General features: G+C 41.4%; 1 protein-coding gene across 1 annotated transcript in view; it reads right to left on the reverse strand.

The window, feature by feature from the left end:
• ELP3 (elongator acetyltransferase complex subunit 3) overlaps nucleotides 1-22,765 on the reverse strand; it is a 150,462-nt gene that overhangs the window by 89,026 nt on the left and 38,671 nt on the right. Inside the window, exon 8 of the mRNA XM_070734881.1 lies at nucleotides 4,331-4,492. Within this exon, the coding sequence (XP_070590982.1) occupies nucleotides 4,331-4,492 (162 nt within the window). The remainder of the gene's footprint in view (nucleotides 1-4,330; nucleotides 4,493-22,765) is intronic.

The following is a 22,765-nucleotide window of genomic DNA, read 5'->3' on the forward strand; positions in this document are numbered from 1 at the left end:
GATCGCGAAACTCGAGGGATCACTGTATACCATAAGGGCTATATTCGTTTGGAACGCTGTGTCAAAATTTCAACGCAATTGGTGAAGTACTTTTCAAGATTAGCCCTCCCTAACAAAGATACATTTACATTCTTACATTTTTTTAATCTTCTGGAAGTTCCACAGTTCTTCTACTAAGTCAAGTCAGCTCAGATCAGGAACTAATGCACTACAGAAACCTCTGAAAATGTATTTTATTGCTTGGGTATAACAGAATTTTGAAAGCCTGTCAGAGTCAGAGAGTCAGTCAGTCAGTCGATCGATTTTACTCAATCAGAAAACAATTCCACATCACTGAATTTTTACTACAGTTTTCTTTGAGCCTATTATCTTTTAAGAGAAAACTAACCTACATAAGAAATGCTTATGATTCCATATTGCAAGGAAGGAAGTGAAAAGTGAAACATTTTAAAGTGAAAAGTTAGGATCAGTTAAGAACATCTGAATGGGCTTCTTCAAGGCTAATTCACATACTACATTGTTATAGATACTCTTAAATGCTTGCAGATATGAATGCAAAATGAGATGACAAAAGTGTGAAATAACAGATAATGGTAACTAGAATGTAGCAAATGGCAACCACTACTTTTTGTTGAATATTCAACATTGAATTTGGTTTCTGCAAGTACAATCTAGGGTAGATGCATATACAGATATTTGTCATTATATATTAGTATACATATATTTATATAAATGAAAAATAAAAGACATAGCTATAAATAATTACTGAGATTTCTTGAAAGTATCTGCAATAAAAATCACATTTCGACAACAAAACCCTCATATTTGTGCTATCATGTGTTTAAATATATGCAAGCTGGTGCATTTTTATAATTTATTTTGCTTGCACACTGCCTATTTCCAAAGGCTCTGGAAGGATAACAATGTCAGTATATTAAATAATAGTCCCAGAAAACCCTAGGTACTTATGAAAACAAAATGATCAAGAAAGATAAAAAATACAAATATCATACATCCATAACCCTACCTTCCCATTACAACACACCCTCCTCCTCCCATGAAAGATGAATATGTAGGTGTTTCAATTTTTTTCCTAAAGTCAAAGAAGGGCTACATTAAATAAACCTCCGCCCAAAGGGAATTCCAAAAAGCAGGGCAACATTTGATCAAGCACACTGCCATGGATACAGAGTGTAGAGAAACTGCTTTTGATTTCTTCATACAATTTCCAAGTCTTTCCGGCACCCAAAGTGAGCATCTGACACATGGAAAGCCAATCTTTTGTGGGTCACTAAAATAATTTGCCTATAAAAATTCTCGTGAGAGCTTTAGTTCCGGAAGCTTTAGTTTTGGGTGAACATGCAGCAAGATAAGTTTAATTTAGAATTATGTACGATGACTAAGACTTTCTGCCATCATAGTGTGGTATAAACCCAAACTTCTTTCAACTTTGAATCCCAGGCCCTAATATTCATAAGACTATCAAGTCCAGGAAAGTGACTCATCTCAAAGGTAAACTTTGATGTAAACATTTTAAATAGAGTCAATTCTTCATATGGACCCCTTAAATCTGGTTCATCCCCAAATGGTCAAATCAGAATGATTCTTTTGCATGAACTTGGTTAAAAATCAGCAAATACTTTGTTTACTGCTATTGTTTATTCAAATTTATTGGCCATCCAAGTCCAGTGGAGCAGTTGTACTTGGTTGTACATTTGAAACAATTTCCACAAATATAGAAAGGAGACAGGGAAAGTTAGCATATTGCATATTGGATTAAGGCTATGGACTGATGTAGACTTGCATTCTCCTCTCAGAACGTCTAATTTTGTTAACATCTAGCAAACTGGGTCATGTCTCATTATTTAAGCACTTAGGTGAATGTCTCTAGAGTCAGAAAGGGTAAGCAGGGCTGAGCTTGGTGGGTGTTTAGATGGGAGACCTCCAGGAATACCAGGGCTGTCAATTACACCTGTACCACTGCCAAGGAAACTTCTTGGACATTCGAAGTACCAGGACTTCAGTTCATATGGAAAGAAAATAATTGCTATAACAGAGCACATAATCTCTGGCCTAGTGCTGCCAAATGGCACAAATGACTTGTAAACTACTGTATTTTTCAGAATATAAGATGCACCTTAGTTTTTGGGGAGGAAAATGGGGTGGGGGGGGAACTGCCTACCAGGTATTCATCTGGCTAGTTCATATTTATGACCATTACAGTGTCCCAGGGTCATGTGATCACCTTTAGCTATCTTCTGATAACTATCTCAGTTAACAACAGAAATGCTGGGCTCAATTCTCAATTGTAAGTTGAGAATTACCTCTATATTTCAAAGACTACTATCAGTTGATACTCAAACAGGACGGCTGTGAGTGGCAAGTCACTTGTTTGCCCCTCGCTTCCCCATCATTCTCTTTAGTTCTCCAAGATAAAACCTGCCACCTCAATTAATGGGGTAGGCACACTCCACACTCAACACAGAGCTCCAAGCAATCGCCATTTTTTACCGACTGTCAGATATATGAGTCTCAAATACTTTCTTAGAAGTAAAGGTAAAGGGTTTTTTTGTGGTGCAGTACACTGACTTCCCACTTATTTCTAACTGTCAAGGTTCCAGGTAACATCCAAACTAAATCAGAGTCTGTGTCAAAGTACTCCTCAAAGTTCCAATTTATTTCTGGAGCCATCCTGGCACCTTCACTGGTAGGTAAGTTGGAAGTTCACATCCCTTGTCCCCCACCCACAAAATCGTCATGTTGCCCACTCAAATTGTGCCAGCATGGCAAGTCCTTCCTCCACTTCTGCCCAGGTGGATGGGCATAGGATGTCCTTGAAGCACTTGAAAGAAGCCCTTGTGGATACATCTGTTCCCTCATGAAAATCACCCCTCCCAAGTTCCCATAAACATCAGGGCTTCTATAGACAGTATGGCAAGCCGCTAATTTATCACCAACTCCTGCACCGGCTTGCCACTCATTTAAAAAAAGGATAACAATTTTTTTAAAAAAAACTGGTGGTCAAAAGAATATGGTAGGCATTTCTAAGCAATGTGTCCACATTGCCTATCCTGCCTACATAACGTAAAATTCCAGGCAGGAAACACTGAAAATATAGCCATCTTTTCATGGAAGATTCTGGCAGAACCTCATTTAAGCACTTTAGCATAATGGTTAATAAGTTAGAAATATAATTGGTGTTGTACTTTTTGAAGGAACATTAAGGAGGGAATTTAATTAAAAGAAAATGTAACTGGATGACAAAATTAGAAAAAAAAACCCTTTTGCAACTCTTTTGATGATTGATATTAGTTACTAACAAAATACCGCATTTTATTTATGGAAAATTAGATGACACACTGTATTGTTTGAAGGTATGTTGAGAGAAAAAGAAATTACACCCCCCCCCCCCCAAAAGTCCTTCCTTCCTCTGTCTCTCCATTCATTTCATTCTTCTTGCTTCCTTCCCTCCCTTTCTTCCTTGTTCCCTCCAATTCTTCTTCCTTCCTTCCTTCCTTCCTTCCCTCCCTCCTTCTTTTCCACTTCTCTTTCCCTCCCTCTCTTTCCGTTTTCTTTCTCTCTCTCTCTCTTTTCCCTCTCTCTCATTCTTTCCCACCAGGTCTCTCTCATTTCTGTGTATTTCTCCCTCTCTCCCCCACTTCTCTCTCTCATTTGTTTCTCCTCCATTTTTGCTCTCATTTCTCTCACCTTAATTTCGGGTGGGGGGATGCAGCTGTAGTGGCAGGCAAACAGCCGTTTTCTTCGGGGAGGGGCCATATGCCTCTGGGAGGGGAGGCTAAGAGCGAGCTTTAAAAAGAAAGGCTGAGGGAGGCCGAGGCAAGAGTTTGCCTGGTTTGAGCAGCGCCATCACTGAGCAACGGGAGCAACCGCCCCTTTTCTCCCACAGGATACACACACATACGCATACTCCTGCGGCGCTGCTCAAACCGGAACTCTTGCCTCGCCCTCCCTCTGCCTTTCTCTTTAAAGCTCACGGTGAAGTGCTTAGCTTCCTCCCCCTCCCCAGCACATGGCAGGGCACAGATCAGCTGTTGGACGGCGAGAAACGGCGGCAGCTCCACCGTACGGGGATTTTTGCCTGCGCCGGCCACAGATAGCAGGTGGGCCGGTCACAAATAGTGGGCAGCCTGAATGCTGCCCGTGGGCTGCCCCTTGCCAAGGTCTGCTCTAAAAGCTTCTAACTCTTTTTTTGTATGAAATCGTATAGGGTTTCCTGCTTGAGCAGGGGGTTGGACTAGAAGACCTTCAATGTCCCTTACAACTCTGTTATTTTTTTATTCTTTTTTGCCTTTCCCCCCATAGGTCTTACCTGTTAGTATCTCTGGCCACATCTTCATAAATGCTTTGCACTCCAATTTCCAGCCTTGTGCATCCATAGGACAACATGTCACTCAAATGTCGTTTTAGGCAATAATCTGGCCTGGTCTCTATAGTAATCCCAATGCACTTTGTAAGGCTTCGCTCAGAGTATCTGTAGAAGGAAGTAATAAGTGAGGTGAAAGAGAGCGGCAAACGAGATGGGGTAAGTTTAGTCAAGATTGTTCAAGTTATGGTCCACAGGTTACATCTATCTAAGCTGGCACAGTTCATTACGATCACTGGCTTTGGAGAATATCTTAGCAAATCATTTTATGACAGCTATGACAATGGTGCATTCAGACCTGTCCCTAAATCTTTGCAGTCTGACACTGAAATAGTCTGTAAACTAGGATCTTTTGCTAAAAGATAGTCTGGAACTGATGTCATTTGTGATTATCTACTGCACTGAAAAACTATGCTTTGGAAGGTCTTAAGCATAAAACTTATCCGGAAAGACTTAATGAACTCAATCTATATAGTCTGGAGGACAGAAGGGAAAAGGGGGATATGATCGAAACATTTAAATATGTTAAAGGGTTAAATAAGGTTCAGGAGGGAAGTGGAAAGTGAACACAAGAACAAGGGGGCACGATCTGAGGTTAGTTGGGGGAAAGATCAGAAGCAACACTGAGAAAATATTATCTTACTAAAAGAGTAGTACATGCTTGGAACAAACTTCCAGCAGACGTGGTTGGTAAATCCACAGTAATTGAATTTAAACATGCCTGGCATAAACATATATCCATCCTAAGATAAAATACAGAAAATAGTATAAGGGCAGACTAGATGGACCATGAGGTCTGTTTCTGCCATCAATCTTCTATGTTTCTATGTTTCTATGCTGCCTCGTGTAATAATAGCTTTGGAGAAGGACATGTTTCAACGTGAACTCATTTTTAAAAAGTCTTAATTCTACTCTTACTATTAAGAAACAAAGGAATACCACCCCCCCTATGATACAGGTGTCAAACAAGCGGCATCACATTGCAATGTCACGTGACGTATTGCAACGTTTTTATCCTTCGCAATGCTGGGGTGGCCGTGGCCTACGTGTGTCATATCCAGTATGTGGGCTACCACTTTGATACCCCTACTCTATGAAAAGAACCAACGAACAATATCAGTAGGTTTCTGGTATTCTCAAATGCACGGTTTCCCCCACAATTTTATGATAGACAAATCAACTTGTGAATTGTTTTGAAAATATTCCTGAAGCTCACCTAGGATTGGTGCATGTCCACTGTGCTTCAAAGAACCGCATGCATGTGCATAATGTCTTAGTAGTTAATGGGATTGATTTGCAGATATATACAGATGAGCCACCACATTCAAGGCTAGCACAAGAACTGGCTATCCCCAAATGAAAAATTGTGAGTCTTGGTAGTTAAATGTTTTCATAGAAACATAGACGCATAGAAGACTGGCGGCAGAAAAAGACCTCATGGTCCATCTAGTCTGCCCTTATACTATTTCCTGTATTTTATCTTAGGACGGATATATTTCTACAACACTCCGTGGCCTGCATTGGCTGCCGATCAGTTTCCGGTCACAATTCAATGTGTTGGTTATGACCTTTAAAGCCCTACATGGCATTGGACCAGAGTACCTCCGGAACCGCTTGCTATCGCACGAATCCCAGCAACTGATAAGGTCCCACAGAGTTGGCCTTCTCTGGGTCCCCTCGACTAAACAATGTCATTTGGCAGGCCCCAGGGGAAGAGCCTTCTCTGTGGCGGCCCCGGCCCTCTGGAATCAACTCCCCCTGGAGATTAGAACTGCCACCCTCCTTGTTTTTCGCAAACTACTCAAGACCCACCTTTATCGCCAGGCATGGGGGAATTGAGAAACCTTCCCCCAGGCTTTTATATTTTATGTTTGGTATGTATGTGTTGTTTGGTTTTTAAATATGATAGGGTTTTATATGCTTTCTTTTTTAATATTAGATTTGTTTCGCTATAACATTGTTTTTATTATTGCTGTGAGCTGCCCCGAGTCTTCGGAGAGGGAAGGCATACAAATCTAATAAATTATTATTATTATTATTATTATTATTATTATTATTATTATTTTCACACTGCATTTTCGGGAAATGCTGATCTGAAATACCTCAATGAGAAAAATCAAACAACATTAGTGTATATGTATAGACATCATTTTATTTTAGTTAAAATTATTATTATTTTACACTAGCTTTCAGGAGCAGTATTGCTTTATTAAACATGTGGGGGTTTTGGCTACTATTTCAGCTGGTTTGAGAATTGGGCCATAGGCTATTATGTGGCAAGGTACCAACAAAAGGCTTGGAACAGATATTCAGATGCTATGTCTATACTAACAAAGATACCTACAACCGTGATGCGTTTCCCTTTGACGAAAGTGTGAAAGTTTGAGTTTGAAGAAAAAGAATAGAGGTATAGAAAGAGCACTGACACTTCTGAACTTTATTTTTGGAGAATATAGCAGCAAAGAAAACAAACAAAAACTCACTTGAACCACTTTATAAAATCAGTGTTTTCACTTGAGTTGAAAATGATCTGGCTCTATTATATTTTGGCACAGTATGTGAATACGATGAACCTTGGTAGGAACTGGGCATGGCTGGTCTAGTGAAGAGAAGGACAAGGGGAGACATGATAGCAGTTTTCAATATTTGAGGGGCGGCCACAAAGAGGAGGGGTCAAGCTATTTTCCAAAGCACCTGAATGCCAGACAAGGAATAATGGATTGGAAACTGATCAAGGAGAGATTCAAGAATTCTAGAAATAAGGAAGAATTTTCTGACAGTGGGAACAATCAACCGATGGAACAGCTTGCCTTTGGAAGTAGTGGGAGCTTCATCACTGGAAGCTTTCAAGAAGAGACTGGACTGCCATCAGTCAGAAATGGTGTAGGATCTGCTTGGGTGGAGGTTGGACTAAATGACCTACAAGATCCCTTCCAACTCTTGTTAATTTATTTTATTTATTTATTTATTTATTATTTAGATTTGTATGCCGCCCCTCTCCGCAGACTCGGGGCGGCTCACAACAAAATAAAACAATTCATGACGAATCTAAATTATAGTTTAAAATATTTTTTTAAAAAACCCATTTACTAAGCAAACATACATACAAACATACCATGTCTCAGTTCCCCCATGCCTGACGACAAAGGTGGGTTTTAAGGAGCTTGCGAAAGGCAAGGAGAGTAGGAGCAGTTCTAATCTCCAGGGGGAGTTGGTTCCAGAGGGTAGGGCCGCCACAGAGAAGGCTCTTCCCCTGGGGCCCGCCAACCGACATTGTTTAGTTGATGGGACCCGGAGAAGGCCCACTCTGTGGGACCTAATCGGTCGCTGGGATTCGTGCGGCAGAAGGCGGTCTCGGAGATATTCTGGTCCAATGCCATGAAGGGCTTTAAAGGTCATAACCAACACTTTGAATTGTGACCGGAAATTGATCGGCAGCCAATGCAGACTGCGGAGTGTTGGCGAAACATGGGCATACCTAGGGAAGCCCATGACTGCTCTCGCAGCTGCATTCTGCACGATCTGGAGTTTCCGAACACTTTTCAAAGGTAGCCCCATGTAGAGAGCATTACAGTAGTCGAACCTGGAGGTGATGAGGGCATGAGTGACTGTGAGCAGTGAGTCCCGGTACAGATAGGGCCGCAACTGGTGCACCAGGCGAACCTAGGCAAACGCCCCCCTCGCCACAGCTGAAAGATGGTTCTCTAATGTGAGCTGTGGATTGAGGAGGACGCCCAAGTTGCGGACCCTCTCCGAGGGGGTCAATAATCCCCCCCCCAAGGTGATGGACGGACAGATGGGATTGTCCTTGGGAGGCAGAACCCACAGCCACTTCGTCTTATCAGGGTTGAGTTTGAGTCTGTTGACACCCATCCAGGCCCCAACAGCCTCCAGACACCGGCACATCACTTCCACTGCTTCGTTGACTGGACATGGGGTGGAGATGTAAAACTGGGTATCATCAGCGTACTGATGATACCTCACCCCATGTCCTTGGATGATCTCACCCAGCAGTTTCATGTAGATATTAAATAGCAGGGGGGAGAGGACCGACCCCTGAGGCACCCCAAAAGGGAGAGACCTCGGGGTCGACCTCTGGCCCCCCACTAACACTGACTGCGACCGACCGGAGAGGTAGGAGGAGAACCACTGGAGAACAGTGCGTCCCACCCCCAACCCCTCCAGCTGGTGCAGAAGGATACCATGGTCGATGGTATCGAAAGCCGCTGAGAGGTCAAGAAGCACCAAGACAGAGGATAAACCCCTGTCCCGGGCCCCCCAGAGATCATCCATCAACGCAACTAAAGCAGTTTCCGTGCTGTAACCGGGCCTGAAACCCGACTGCTGGGGACCTAGATAATCGGCTTCTTCCAAGGACCATTGGAGCTGGATTGCCACCGCCTTCTCAACAACCTTCCCCATAAAGGGAAGGTTGGAGACTGGACGATAGTTATTAAGTACGGCTGGGTCCAGGGAAGGCTTCTTGAGGAGGGGGCGCATGAGCGCCTCTTTATAGGGTGTTGGAAAGGATCCCCTCCCCAAGGAAGCGTTGACAATCTCCTGGACCCAGCTCCGTGTCACCTCCCTGCTGGCCGAGACCAGCCAGGAGGGACACGGATACAGTAAACAGGTGGCGGAACTCACAGCTCCAATGGCCTTGTCCACTTCATCAGGTGTCACCAGATCAAACTCCTCCCAGACAGGTGGACAAGTACGGGCCCCAGTCACCTCGACTGACTTGTTGTCAGTCGACTCTGTTTTCCAATTGGAGTCGAGGTCAGCCCCGATCTGAGCGATTTTATCAGCGAAAAACGTGTTAAAATCCTCGGCACTACTCTGTAAGGACTCCCCCCTGGTTAAGAAGGGAGCGGGTCACCCTAAACAGAGCAGCCGGGCAGGATTCCACTGATGCAATCAAGGCGGCATGATACGCGCATCTTGCCGCCTTGAGCGCCACTTTGTAAGTCTTAATAAAAGCTCTTACAAGTGTTCGATCAGATTCAGACCTACTCTTCTTCCATCGCTTCTCTAGACGTCTCTTTTGGCGTTTCAACTCCCGGAGTTCCTTGTTGAACCATGGAGCTCTATGGGGTCTGGCGCCATGGAGAGGTCGCAAAGGCGCAATCCGGTCAAGAGCCTCTGCTGCAGCCTTGTTCCAGGCCTCCGCAAGAGACTCCGCCGAACTGTGGACGAGTGCATCTGTAAGACCCAGTTCTCTTAAAGAGTCCATAATGTTGAAAAAAAAGTGGAAGGAAATAGAACATGATGATCTGCAGCAAGATCAAAGTGATTAGACTTGACTTACAGTAGGAATAGGTACTTAGCTGGGGGAACATAAAGAACTAGATTAGCGATAGATGCTCCTGAAGAAAGTCTATCTAAGAACCAAAAAAGATGTAGTGGCACATCTATCTATCTATCTATCTATCTATCTATCTATCTATCTATCTATCTATCTATCTATCCATCCATCCATCCATCCATCCATCCATCCATCCATCCATCCATCCATCCATCCATCTATCTATCTATCTATCTATCTGACTTTTATGCTGCCCCTCTCCAAGGACTCATGATCAATAAATTCCAATGGATAAATAATTTTGCACTGCATTTTATTACTTTCATTGGATTTTAATCTCTTAATCAATCTACCCTAGGAGGAAAAATGGGGCACTGTTCATCAGCCTTTCCCATTGCTGAATTTTGGAATCCACTTGAAGCAAAATCTAGCTCTTGTTGGAGAGACTGTAATCCTACTCTCCAGAGAACTCTAAAAAAATCCCAACCTAACCCTCCTTGCTTCTAGTCTGCCAACTTCCTATAACTACTGTGAAGCTTTTACTTTCAGCCACATCCCACGCTGCAGGGAAAAAGTAGTTTTCAGAAGCCTATTTTCAATGAATGAATGAATGGTGGAACACAAATTTTCCGCTGATGACTAATACATAGTGCACTGTTGCAAAACACAACCTGGCAAATAAAATCAAAGGCAATACATCTTGATTATAAAGTAATCATTCTACTTTGAAGTTGTAGCAAAAGTATTTTAAAGAGGAAGGACAGAATTAACTATAATGAGATAGAAACTTCAGTTATTAACTACATTTCCTACCTACAGTCAGGGGATCATATGCTCACTGCTAAAACTCTGCATTGCAGCAGCTATTGTTATTTGTCGTAGCCATACCATGCAGCGAGTTAAATCTAGAAGTTAATTTATAGAAATTAATTTTTAAAGTTATCTGGATTATTTATGATTTGTTCTATCTTGTTGTGAGCCGCCCCGAGTCTTCGGAGAGGGGCGGCATACAAATCTAAATAATAAATAAATAAATAAATTATTGTGACATAACTTGGCATCATATTCACCTGGTACAAATGCAACATATGTAGAAACATATAGATTGAGAACCACTATATCCTATTAAGAAAAGTAATAGCTACTTTGAAAAAAATGTTCAAGCTTATTGGAGGATTCGCATTGGAGGCAGATCACCAGAATGGAACTTAAATATATATATAGACAAAGCAGAGTTGCACAATCCACAAATTACCCATTTTATAAAGCAGTGTTTCCCAACTTTGGCAACTTGGAGATATCTGGACTTCAACTCCCAGAATTCCCCAGCCAGCATTTGCTGGCTGGGGAATTCTGGGAGTTGAAGTCCAAATATCTTCAAGTTGCCAAGGTTGGGAAACACTGCTATAAAGTGTATTCATAGACCACTGGGGCAAACAAGGTAAGACAGCCCAGAAGTCAGAAGCCAGAAAATGAGTGAACAGTGCGGTCAGGCGGTAGGGAAAGCAAGTAGAATGCTTGGCTGCATAGCTAGAGGTATAACAAGCAGGAAGAGGGAGATTGTGATCTCGCTCTATAGAGCACTGGTGAGACCACATTTGGAATGTACTATGTTCAGTTCTGGAGACCTCACCTACAAAAAGATATTGACAAAATTGAACAAAGACGGGCTACAAAAATGGTGGAAGGTCTTAAGCATAACATTTATCAGGAAAGACTTAATGAACTCAATCTGTATAGTCTGGAGGACAGAAGGGAAAGGGGGGACATGATTGAAACATTTAAATATATTAAAGGGTTAAATAAGGTTCAGGAGGGAAGTGTTTTTAATAGGAAAGTGAACACAAGAACAAGGGGGCACACTCTGAGGTTAGTTGGAGGAAAGATCAGAAGCAAGGTGAGAAAATATTACTTGATTGAAAGAGTAGTAGATGCTTGGAACAAACTTTGAGCAGACGTGGTTGGTAAATCCACAGTAACTGAATTTAAACATGCCTGGGATAAACACATATCCATCCTAAGATAAAATACAGGAAATAGTTTAAGGGCAGACAAGATGGACCATGAGATCTTTTTCTGCTGTCAATCTTCTATGTTTCTAAGTCAATTCATGTTCCTAGCAATGATCAGGATATGAAAATGCAAGTGATATGTTTTAGGAATCAGCCACTGTATGGGACATCACCATGGAATAAATCAAGCCATTTAGGTTCTTTCAAACTAAGAATGACCAAGTCCAAGAATGACCGATGTTCCTTCCAGCACTGGGAATTCGATGCGAGAAGCTGCCAACCACCTATATCTTTATCAAGCTGCCTAGTGCTCAATTAACCTATTCTAAATAAGTAGCAATTAAGATGCATCCAATCAATACTGAATAACTCTTTGGCCAAACAGGTAACTGAATAATAACAATAACTTACAAAAGGACATTCAGTGATATGGATCTACAACACTCCGTGGCCTGCATTGGCTGCCGATCAGTTTCCGGTCACAATTCAAAGTGTTGGTCATGACCTTTAAAGCCCTACATGGCATTGGACCAGAGTACCTCCGGAACCGCCTGCTACCTCATGAATCCCAGCGACTGATAAGGTCCCATAGAGTTGGCCTTCTCCGGGTCCCGTCGACTAAGCAATGTCGTCTGGCGGGCCCCAGGGGAAGAGCCTTCTCTGTGGCAGCCCCAGCCCTCTGGAATCAACTCCCCCCGGAGATTAGAACTGCCGCACCCTCCTTATCTTCCGTAAACTACTTAAGACCCACCTATACCACCAGGCATGGGGGATTTGAGACACCTTTCCCCCAGGCTTATTATAATTTATGTTTGGTATGTATGTGCGGTTTGGTTTTTAATTATGATAGGGTTTTTAGTTTTTTTAATATTAGATTTGTGCCATTATAATATTGTTTTTATCGTTGTTGTGAGCCACCCCGAGTCTTTGGAGAGGGGCGGCATACAAATCTAATAAATTATTATTATTATTATTATTATTATTATTATTATTATTATTATTGAAGAGGAATATTCTTGGCCCTTTCTGGAATTGTCAGGCAGATGTTTTTAAACATGGCCTGTTATTTCTATTTTATTTATTGTAGCTATATGCCCGTCCTTCTCACAAGGAGCGAGTCTGGACGCTGTGGAGCAAAACAAATCATAAAACAATAAACATGCCAAACCTGGTCATATTAGACAAGTTAGAAAAGGAAGGACACAGAAGAGATCATACTGGTTCCCTGAAATCTCCAAGCAAGATGACAAAGCTGAAAAATAAGGGTATAGTGTACAGTAGCTGACTTGGCTTCAGGGTAGAGAAGGGCTTAGAAGGAGACAGGTATACAAAGCATCTACAGAATGGAAAAGTAACATATGCTGTTTCAGAAGAACCCATACCTGTCTGTGCCACTACATTTTTGTACCACTGGAAACCTCCAGATATATATTCTTCCATGGCAGCCCCACATACAGCACATTACAATATTCTAGTCAGAAAGTGGCTACAAAAGGAATAACTCAGCGGAGCCACCAGGTCTAGGAACCTGTGTAACTGGTGCGCAAATGAAACTGTGCAAGTTGTGACTGCCACCTGCTCTTCTCGGAGTTGTGAGTCTAGGAGAACCCACAAACAGCCTATTGGGTCTTTCTGGGACCATATAGCCCCATCCAGCACTGAAGATGGCATTACATGTAAACTGTTAACATGCTAGGGTTTTTTATGTTTAGATATTGGGGAGAGAGAGGAAGAAGGGGAGAGAGATGGAAACTTGCACCACTGACAGTTGACAGGTTTTACTACCAAATGTCATTTGCATGGTGCAAGGGATGGAAAATGGGTATTTAGAACGTCTACTCCCACAACATTTTTCTCTATAATTGTTCATTTTGACTTTCAATCCTTCTGTACTCCAATCAATGCCTTGTGAGTTCAGCAATGTATTATTGAGGCTTGTAGGAGATAATTTAGGCATTGTGTTGTGACCTGCGCGCGTGCGAGCACACACACACACACACACACACACACACTAATAATAACAACAACAACAACAACAACAACAACAACAGAGTTGGAAGGGACCTTGGACATCTTCTAATCCAACTCCCTGCTTGGGCAGGAGGCCCTACATTACTTCAGACAAATGGTCATCCAACATCTTAAAAACTTCCAATGTTGGAGCATTCACAACTTCTGCAGGCAAGCCGTTCCACTGATTAATTGTTCTAACTGTCAGGAAAATTCTCCTTAGTTCTAAGTTACTTTTATTTATTTTATTTATTTATTTATTCAATTTTTATGCCGCCCTTCTCCTTAGACTCAGGGCGGCTTACAACATGTTAGCAATAGCACTTTTTAACAGAGCCAGCATATTGCCCCCACAATCCGGGTCCTCATTTTACCCACCTTGGAAGGATGGAAGGCTGAGTCAACCTTGAGACGGTGATGAGATTTGAACCGCTGACCTTCAGATCTACAGTCAGCTTCAGTGGCCTGCAGTACAGCACTCTACCTGCTGCGCCGCCCCGTCTCTCTTTTCTCCTTGTTTAGTTTCCATCCTTTGCTTCTTATTCTAACTTCAGGTGCTTTGAAGAATAGGTTGACTCCCTCTTCTTTGTGGCAATCCCTGAGATATTGGAACACTGCTATCAAGTCTCCCCTGGTCCTTCTTTTCATTAAACAAGCCATGCCCAGTTCCTGTAACCGTTCTTCATATGTTTTATCCTCCAGTCCCCTAATCATCTTTGTTGCTCTTCTCTGCCCTCTTTCCAGAGTCTCAACATCCTTTTTACTATATATACAATTTATAGGGCATCTGACTCCCAACAACTCTGGTAGGTCCTATGCCACAAAGGATTTTATAGGTGAAACCAGGATCTTAAATTGCATTTGGAAGCCAATCAATAACTAGAACAGCTTGCAGAACAATGGTGTCAAATGGTGCCATAACAAGAAATGTACCACTGTATTCTGTAGATTCTGGGGAGTCTTCAAAGGCATCCCAATAGAAAGCCCATTATAGCAATCAGTCTGTAAGCGGACTAAGATGAATGACTGAAAGGCTACTTGGTTTCAGGAAAGAACGTAACTGTTGCAAAGGCACTCTTCATCCCAGCTGCTACCTGCTGTTTACGGGCAATGAACCCATACTGTCGGTGCAACTAATCCATAAGGATTCTCCAAACTGCACATCAGTCTTCAATTAGGAACTGCAATTCCATCCAAGACCAACGACCAAAGATCTCGGAGCCAGGCCTCCGAAATATCTACAGCAGCGGTCCCTAAACTTGGCAACTTTAAGACTTGTGGACTTCTATGCTGGCTGAAGAATTCTGAACAGTTGACAAGATTAAAGTTGCCTCTGATCTACAGCCACTCAATCTTGTCAGGATTGAACATGCATCTATTCCTTCCCATCAGACCTGCAGAGTCTTCAGATACTAGCCTGGAACCTTTACAGCATCATTTTGTTGGCTTGGAATTGAGGTGCATAATTGAAGGTCATCCGATATCTTTCTCAAATTTTCTGTAGTATAGCCTGAATTCTTCCATAAGAATAGCTTTGAACTATAGTCAATTCTTCAAGGATTCCTCCCCCCCCCCCACACACAAACACACTAATAGGATTTTTGAATAAACTACAGCACATTAGAAATCTTATTGTAGAGACTGGGCTATCATTTGGCTGCTCTCAGCAAACAGCTCTTCGGCTACCATCTGTTAACAGAACAATTCTTCCTACTGAATTACTTACTTACAAATAATCTCTTCCCTTCCAGGGCACTTTTTATTGCTTTTTAAAAAATTATAGGAATGCTTTTGTGAATTCTGATTCATTACAATGTTTTATTATATCTTAATATTTTTACATTGAAGCTACCTTTAGGGTTATATTAATAAGCAGTTTAGAAATACTTTACAAATAAATAAAATCCACTCCCTATAACTAATGTCAGAGGACATTAACATGCAGTTTAAAGGAATGGATCATGAACCACAGTCAGGATTTCAGCCAAAGTTGGATGAAGCAGAACTTGCTCTGTTATGGTCTAAGCAAGCCAAACCTTAAATGGCTTGAAATTTTTATTTTTGGATAGAAGAGAATCAGAAAGAGAAGCCACAAAAGCTTATTTGGCACTTGGGAAGGAAATTTCAAACTCATACGGTTGCGTGCAAGCTTTACAAAATAAAATGTTAATCACAAGTTGGATTTTTTTAAAATGATACAAAGATATTGTCTTTATGTATTTCATGCATTTCTTACCTCTCAAATAATCACAGTTGCCATGAGACAACTGTAATTATTTGAGAGATATGAAATGTATGAAATGGAATTGTTAAACAGTAAGATTCTATGTTAAGGAAAGGATTTTATGCTAAGGTAGAGCTATTATTTTCGGAGTATATTTCCTCCCACTATTATTCTATTTGCTTTAGCTTTTATTGATTCTAGTATATGCAAATGTGCAAATCATACATGTAAGGAATAGTCACAGAAATTTATGGAATACTTGTCTTTCAAATAATATTTATTTCTTTAAAAAACACAAGCTCACCCCCTTCCTCCAGTTTTTATTTTTCATCATTTACACATAACTGTATTGTGTTTCATTCCGTTTTTCACATTAATCAGCGCTACTTTGGTTTGATACAGCTCCTATGAAAAAGCGCAAATACGGTTTCCGAAATACTTATGAGACCTAGATACAGTATGTGTCCAGTGCAGAGCTGAGATTCGCCATCACTAGTCTAGATAAAGTATATGGTCAATCTAACTCTAGCTCTGTGTTTTCGGAGAAGGGCGGCATATAAATCTAAATAATAATAATAATAATAATAATAATAATAATAATAACAACAACAACAACAACAACAACAGTAATAATAATTTTAGAAAAAATGTAATTCAATGTCGTATGGACAGTTGGCGGAACAAAGCATTGCATGGACAGTTCTTGGAGAAGATTGAAGGCAAAGTGGATAAAGACCTGGTCATGGCTTACAAGTGGAACACTCAAAAAGGAGACAGAAGGACTGATACTGGCGGCACAAGAACAGGCCATTAGAACAAATGATGTCAAAGCCAGAATTGAAAAATCAACAGATGATCCAAAGGGCAGACTCTGTAAAGAAACAATCGATCACATACTCAGCTGCTGAAAAAAGATCGCACAGACTGACTACAAGCATAGACATGATGCTGTGGCACAGATGATCCACTGGAACTTGTGCCGGAACTACCATTTACCAGTGGCAAAGAACTGGTGGGATCATAAGCCCGAAAAATTGGTCGAAAATGAGCAAACAAAACTACTGTGGGACTTCGGACTTCAGACTGACCAAATTCTGAAGCATAACACACCAGACATCTTGATTGTAGAGAAAAAGAAAGTATGGATCATCAACATCGCAATCCCAGGGGACAGCAGAATTGAGGAGAAGCAGCTAGAATAATTAGTGAAATACGAAGATCTAAAAATTGAGCTGCAACGACTCTGGCATAAGCCAGTGAAAGTGGTCCCAGTGGTACTTGGCACGCTGGGTGCAGTGCCAAAGGATCTCAGCGGACATTTGAAAACCACCAGAATTGACAAAATCTCCATCTGTCAATTGCAAAAGGCCACTTTACTGGGATCGGCAAACATAATTCGCCGCTACATCACGCAGTCCTAGGTGCTTGGGAAGCGCCCAACTGGTGATGAAATACGAAATCCAGCATAGTGATCTCGTTTGCTGTGGTACTGACATAATAATAATAATAATTTTAGTAGAAATAATGTATAATTTTTAAGCATTTCTTATAACATAAGACACATGAATGTTAGGTGCTTCCTGGAGCCTGACACAGGTATAAAACATTGTTAGCCTGGAACATCTGCAGTTAGAAAGAAATCATCACACCCTAGTGTATTAGTAAAGTAAAACATTTTGCTAAATATCCACTTATTAATACCCTTCTCTTTAACCTTTTAATAAATCAGATTAAAGATGACTTTGGGAGAATCTCGTTTTCTGTTGCTACATTGCGATTGAAGTATATAAAGCAAACACTTGGAATTAATAGAAAGAGAAAATAAACCACTGTCCTCTTGACTGGAACAGTTACTGTATAACAAAACGTTATTGTTTTTCTTAAGGATAGTCAGGAATACAATGGCTACAACTTCATCAATCAGCTTTTAAAAAACTTTTATCTGTTAGTATATAAAACTGGCTCCAATGTAACCGAGGAAGAAACCAATCAATTCTTATATAACATAGCTCTTCCAAAGATCACACATGATCAAACTTTCTCTCAAGCTTACCTTTATTTCTTCAGGAAATAACAGATCCCATTAAATTTATAAAAAGAAGAAAAACTCCAATCCTGGTGGTTACTCCACTGAGTAATATATAACACATATTGATTTTTTTTTGCCTGTTTCCTAGCATCCATTTTTACTCGTTATATTGGAAAAGTAATCTTCTAATACTTCTTCATACAGGATATGTTCTCTTCCCACAGCCATCATACTTTTTCTCTTGTTTTTTTTTCATTACTTTTTCTTTCATTCCCATTTTTTGACAAGACATTTCATACATTAATTCATATGGGAAAATTGAAAACTCTTTCACGCGACAATGAAAAAAAATCTAAGATTCACACTCAGGAAACATTTAGAATATTATTCAATATTAATCTTGCATTCATCCAAATAAATGTTCATCTCTCTATTGAGTTTCATTTCACAAAAGAGCTATTTGTTTTATTTAGGGAGAGAAACGGATCTGAGCTTGTATCTGAATTTGGTATTTCCAAAAAATGATGAATTGAGATTTTTGTTTACATATTTATTCTCCAGAATTTTGGGAGAATCCATGGAGTAACCCATTATACTGTGAGAAACCTCGCCCTCAAGCTCTCTTAAACTGTAAACAAACATAGACATGATTTGAACAATCCGAGTTTCTGGAGAGGGGCAGCATACAAATCTAATCTATTATTGTTGTTGTTGTTGTTGTTGTTGTTGTTTATTTTATTTATTTATTATTTATTAATTAATCAGATTTGTATGCCGCCCCTCTCCGTAGACTCGGGGCGGCTAACAACAACAATAATACAATGTAAACAAATCTAATATTTAAATTAATTTTAAAAAACCCCAATTTAAGAAACCAATCATACATACTGACATACCATGCATAAATTTTATAGGCCTAGGGGGAAGGGAAAGTCTCAATTCCCCCATGCCTGACAACAGAGGTGGGTTTTAAGGAGCTTACGAAAGGCAAGGAGGGTGGGGGCAACTCTGATATCTGGGGGGAGTTGGTTCCAAAGGGTCGGGGCCGCCACAGAGAAGGCTCTCCCTCTGGGTCCCGGCAAACGACATTGTTTAGTGGACGGGACCCGGAGAAGGCCAACTCTGTGAGACCTAACTGGTCGCTGGGATTCGTGCGGCAGCAGGCGGTCCCGGAGGTATTCTGGTCCGGTGCCATGAAGGGCATTATTATTATTATTATTATTATTATTATTATTATTATTATTAAACACAAGTTATATTCATGCTCCTCTCCCACAGACTTTTAACTAACTTATATGATGAAGCCTTCTTGAAAACATCCAGACATTACCATCAAATCTGCCAAAACGTCCCGTACGTTTACAATATTTTGCTATATTGAACTAGTTCTAAAATATTTTATTATTTATTTATATTTATTGGCACACAGCTCTCTTGGACTGACATGCTTTCTGAATTTTCTCAGAATTAATTGGACTATAGGGTTCTTTTATTTTAAACTGAAAACAGAAATAGGTATAAAGGAAACCTTGTAGAATTGAGATGGATATAGCCATCTCTGGAAACATCCACATAATTCTAGTGGGAGTAACCAGATAGGACATTGAATTCTTCCTCAATTTCATAGTTGAGGAAGTAATACCCTCATGGTCTTATCACCTCGAGGTTAGACTACTGCAATAGTCTCTACATGGGGCTAACTTTGAAGACTGTTTGGAAACTGCAAATCGTGCAAAACGCAGTTGTGTGAGTGGTCATGGGCCTCCCCAGAGATGCCCATGTTTCCCCAGCACTCCACAGACTGCACTAGTTGCCGACTGATTTCCAGACACAATTCAAAGTGTTGGTTATAACCTATAAAGCCCTACATGGCATCAGATCAGATTACTTGCAGGACTGCCTCCTGCCACATGAGTCCCAGCGTCCGGTTAGGTCCCACAGATTTGGCCTTCTCCAGGTCCCATCAACTAGACAATGTTGTTTGGCAGGACCTAGGGGAAGAGCCTTCTCTGTGGGGGCCCCGGCCCTCTGGAAATGTGTATATTTTCATGTCTTCAAATGGTGAATTTACAAGATTGCGGCTGGATTTGACAGGCAAGCATTGTAGAAGTGTTAAAGAGACTTTAAATTTTAAATGGATCCACTGACTCAGAAACATTGCTTGCCTCTGGCAATAAAAAATGAATTAATTCTTCAATGATAAGCTTACGTCTTTAAAGAATATGCTCATGCACACAAAAAGGGGGAAATTTGAGCCTACACCTGCAGTGGTTTCTGGTCTTCTTCCAACTTCTTTAATTTTACCCCCATGTTGAAAAGTAAGTATTCATGAGCACAAGCAGTTACTGCCTCAGAATTGGTGATTCTGAGAGGGCTCTTTAACCACATGGGTTGAAGAACGATGGAAACTGCTATTCAGTGCTCTCTGGAAGGGCCATAAGTGGGAAAAAGCTGTTGTAGGCAGAAGCTGGGAAAAGATTTAAGTTTAACTTTTGGGGGCTTCTGCAAATACTTTAGTAACACAGAATTGATAACACTCTACAGATTTGAGAGGTGTCTTGAAACTTCACCTCACCATGATATTGGATTCCTCAACAATTCAATTTTCCTTTGAACAAAAATCCTTCCATGGGTCTAATTTTCACAAATTTATTTATTTATTTATTTATTTATTTTTTTATTTATTAAATTTATTTATTTATTTAGCATGCCGCCAAAGACTCTGGGCGGCTCACAAAAAAGATAAAAACATCATAAATATCAAGATAATTAAAAACATCTATTAAAAATAATTAAAAAGCATATACATCTTTCATTCTGGTTGGATCTTATAATGATATAAGTGAGATCAACGGCCCCAGGCATGCCGGAAGAGCCAGGTCTTCACTGCTTTACAGAAGGCCACTAGGGTAGGGGTAGTCCTAATCTCGGGGGGGGGGGGGGGGCAGTGAATTCCAGAGGGTTGGGGCAGCCACAGAGAAGGCTCTCCCCCATGGGCTTGCCAGTCAACATTGCTTAGTTGATGGAACCTGAAGGAGTCCAACTCTGTGGGACCTTACCGGTCGTTGTGAGCTATGCAGTAGGAAGCAGCCCCAAAGATAACCTGGCCCGGAGCCATGTAGTGCTTTAAAGATAATAACCAACACCTTGAATTGTGTCCAGAGACTAAACCAGAAGCAGAGAATTGGTGAAATGTGGGTGTACCTAGAGGTGTGCCCACAACAGCTTGCATGGCTGCATTCTGGATCAATTGCAGTCTCCGAGCATTCTTCAAGGGTTGTCCCATGTGGAGCATGTTGCAATAATCTGGAGGTAACCTTGAGGTGACAAGGGCATGAGCAACTGTAAGGAGAGCCTCACGATCCAAATGGGGTTGCAACTAGTGTACCAGGCCAACCTGTGCAAAGATCCCACTGGCTACTGCTATTAGATGTTGTTCTAATTTAACATGTGAGTTCAGGAGGACACCCAAATTGCAAACCCATTCCAAGGGGGTAATTTCTCTCCCCCCCCCCAGCACCAAGGATGGATAATCGATAATCTTTCGGGGGCAAAATCCACAGCCACTTGGTCTTGTCAGGGTTGAGTCTGAGCCTGTTTCCTCCCATGCAGACCCTCACAGCCTCAAGGCACCGGCACATCGCATCCACTGCTTCATTGAACTGACAGTGGGTGGATATATACAACTGGGTATCATCAGCATATTGCTGGTACTTCACCCCGTGAGGACGGATGATCTCACCCAGAGGTTTCGTGTAGATGTTAAATAGGAAGGGAGAGAGAACCAAGCCCTGAGGGACCTCACAAATGAGGGGTCTAGGGGTCAATCTCTGTCTTCCTACCAACACCGACTATGACCAGCCAGAGAGATAAGAGGAGAACCAACAGAGCATGGTGCTTCCCACTCCCCACCCCCTCTATCATCCCAGAAGGATATCATGGTCAATGGTATTGACAGCCGCTGAGAGGTCACGTAGCACCAAGATAGAGGAGTGACCCTCATCTCGGGCTCACCAGAGATCACCCATAGCATGACCAAAGCACTTCTGTGCTATAACCAGGCCTGAAGCCAGGTTGAAACGGGTTTAAATAAGCCATTTTATCCAATGACCGCAGGAGCTGGAGTGACACCACTTTCTCCACAACTTTTCCCACTGGTAGGTTGGAGACTGGACGAAAGTTCTTTAAATCTGCTGGATCCAGGGAAGACTTCTTGAGAAGGAGTCTCACAATCTCTTCCTTTAATGGTTGCAAGAAAGACCCCTCTCTCAAGGATGAATTAATCATAGCCTGTAACCAAATATAGCAAGAATTTACGAAAACCAAGATGACTGATCACCCATGGAGAATTGGAATTAGGAGGTAGGCCAGATCAGGAAACAGACAAAATTACAGTAATTGTTGGAATAAAAACCTGAAAGTCTGTTCATGATTACATCCGGGTCCATCTTCTGCCACACGAATCCCAGCGACCGGTTAGGTCCCACAGAGTCGGTCTTCTTCGGGTCCCGTCAACTAAACAATATCGTCTGGCGGGACCCAGGGGAAAAGTCTTTTCTGTGGCAGCCCCGACCCTCTGGAACCAGCTCCCCCCGGAGATCAGAATTGCCCCCACCTTCCTTGCCTTTCGTAAGCTCCTTAAAACCCACCTTTGTCATCAGGCTTGGGGGAACTTCCCCTGGGCCTATACAATTTATGGATGGTATGTTTGTGTATATGTTTGGTTTGAATAAGAGTTTTTAAATTATTTTAAACATTAGATTTGTTACATGCTGTTTATTACTGTTGTTAGCCGCCCCGAGTC

Source organism: Erythrolamprus reginae, chromosome 1 (assembly GCF_031021105.1).
Source record: "Erythrolamprus reginae isolate rEryReg1 chromosome 1, rEryReg1.hap1, whole genome shotgun sequence".
NCBI lineage: Eukaryota > Metazoa > Chordata > Lepidosauria > Squamata > Dipsadidae > Erythrolamprus > Erythrolamprus reginae.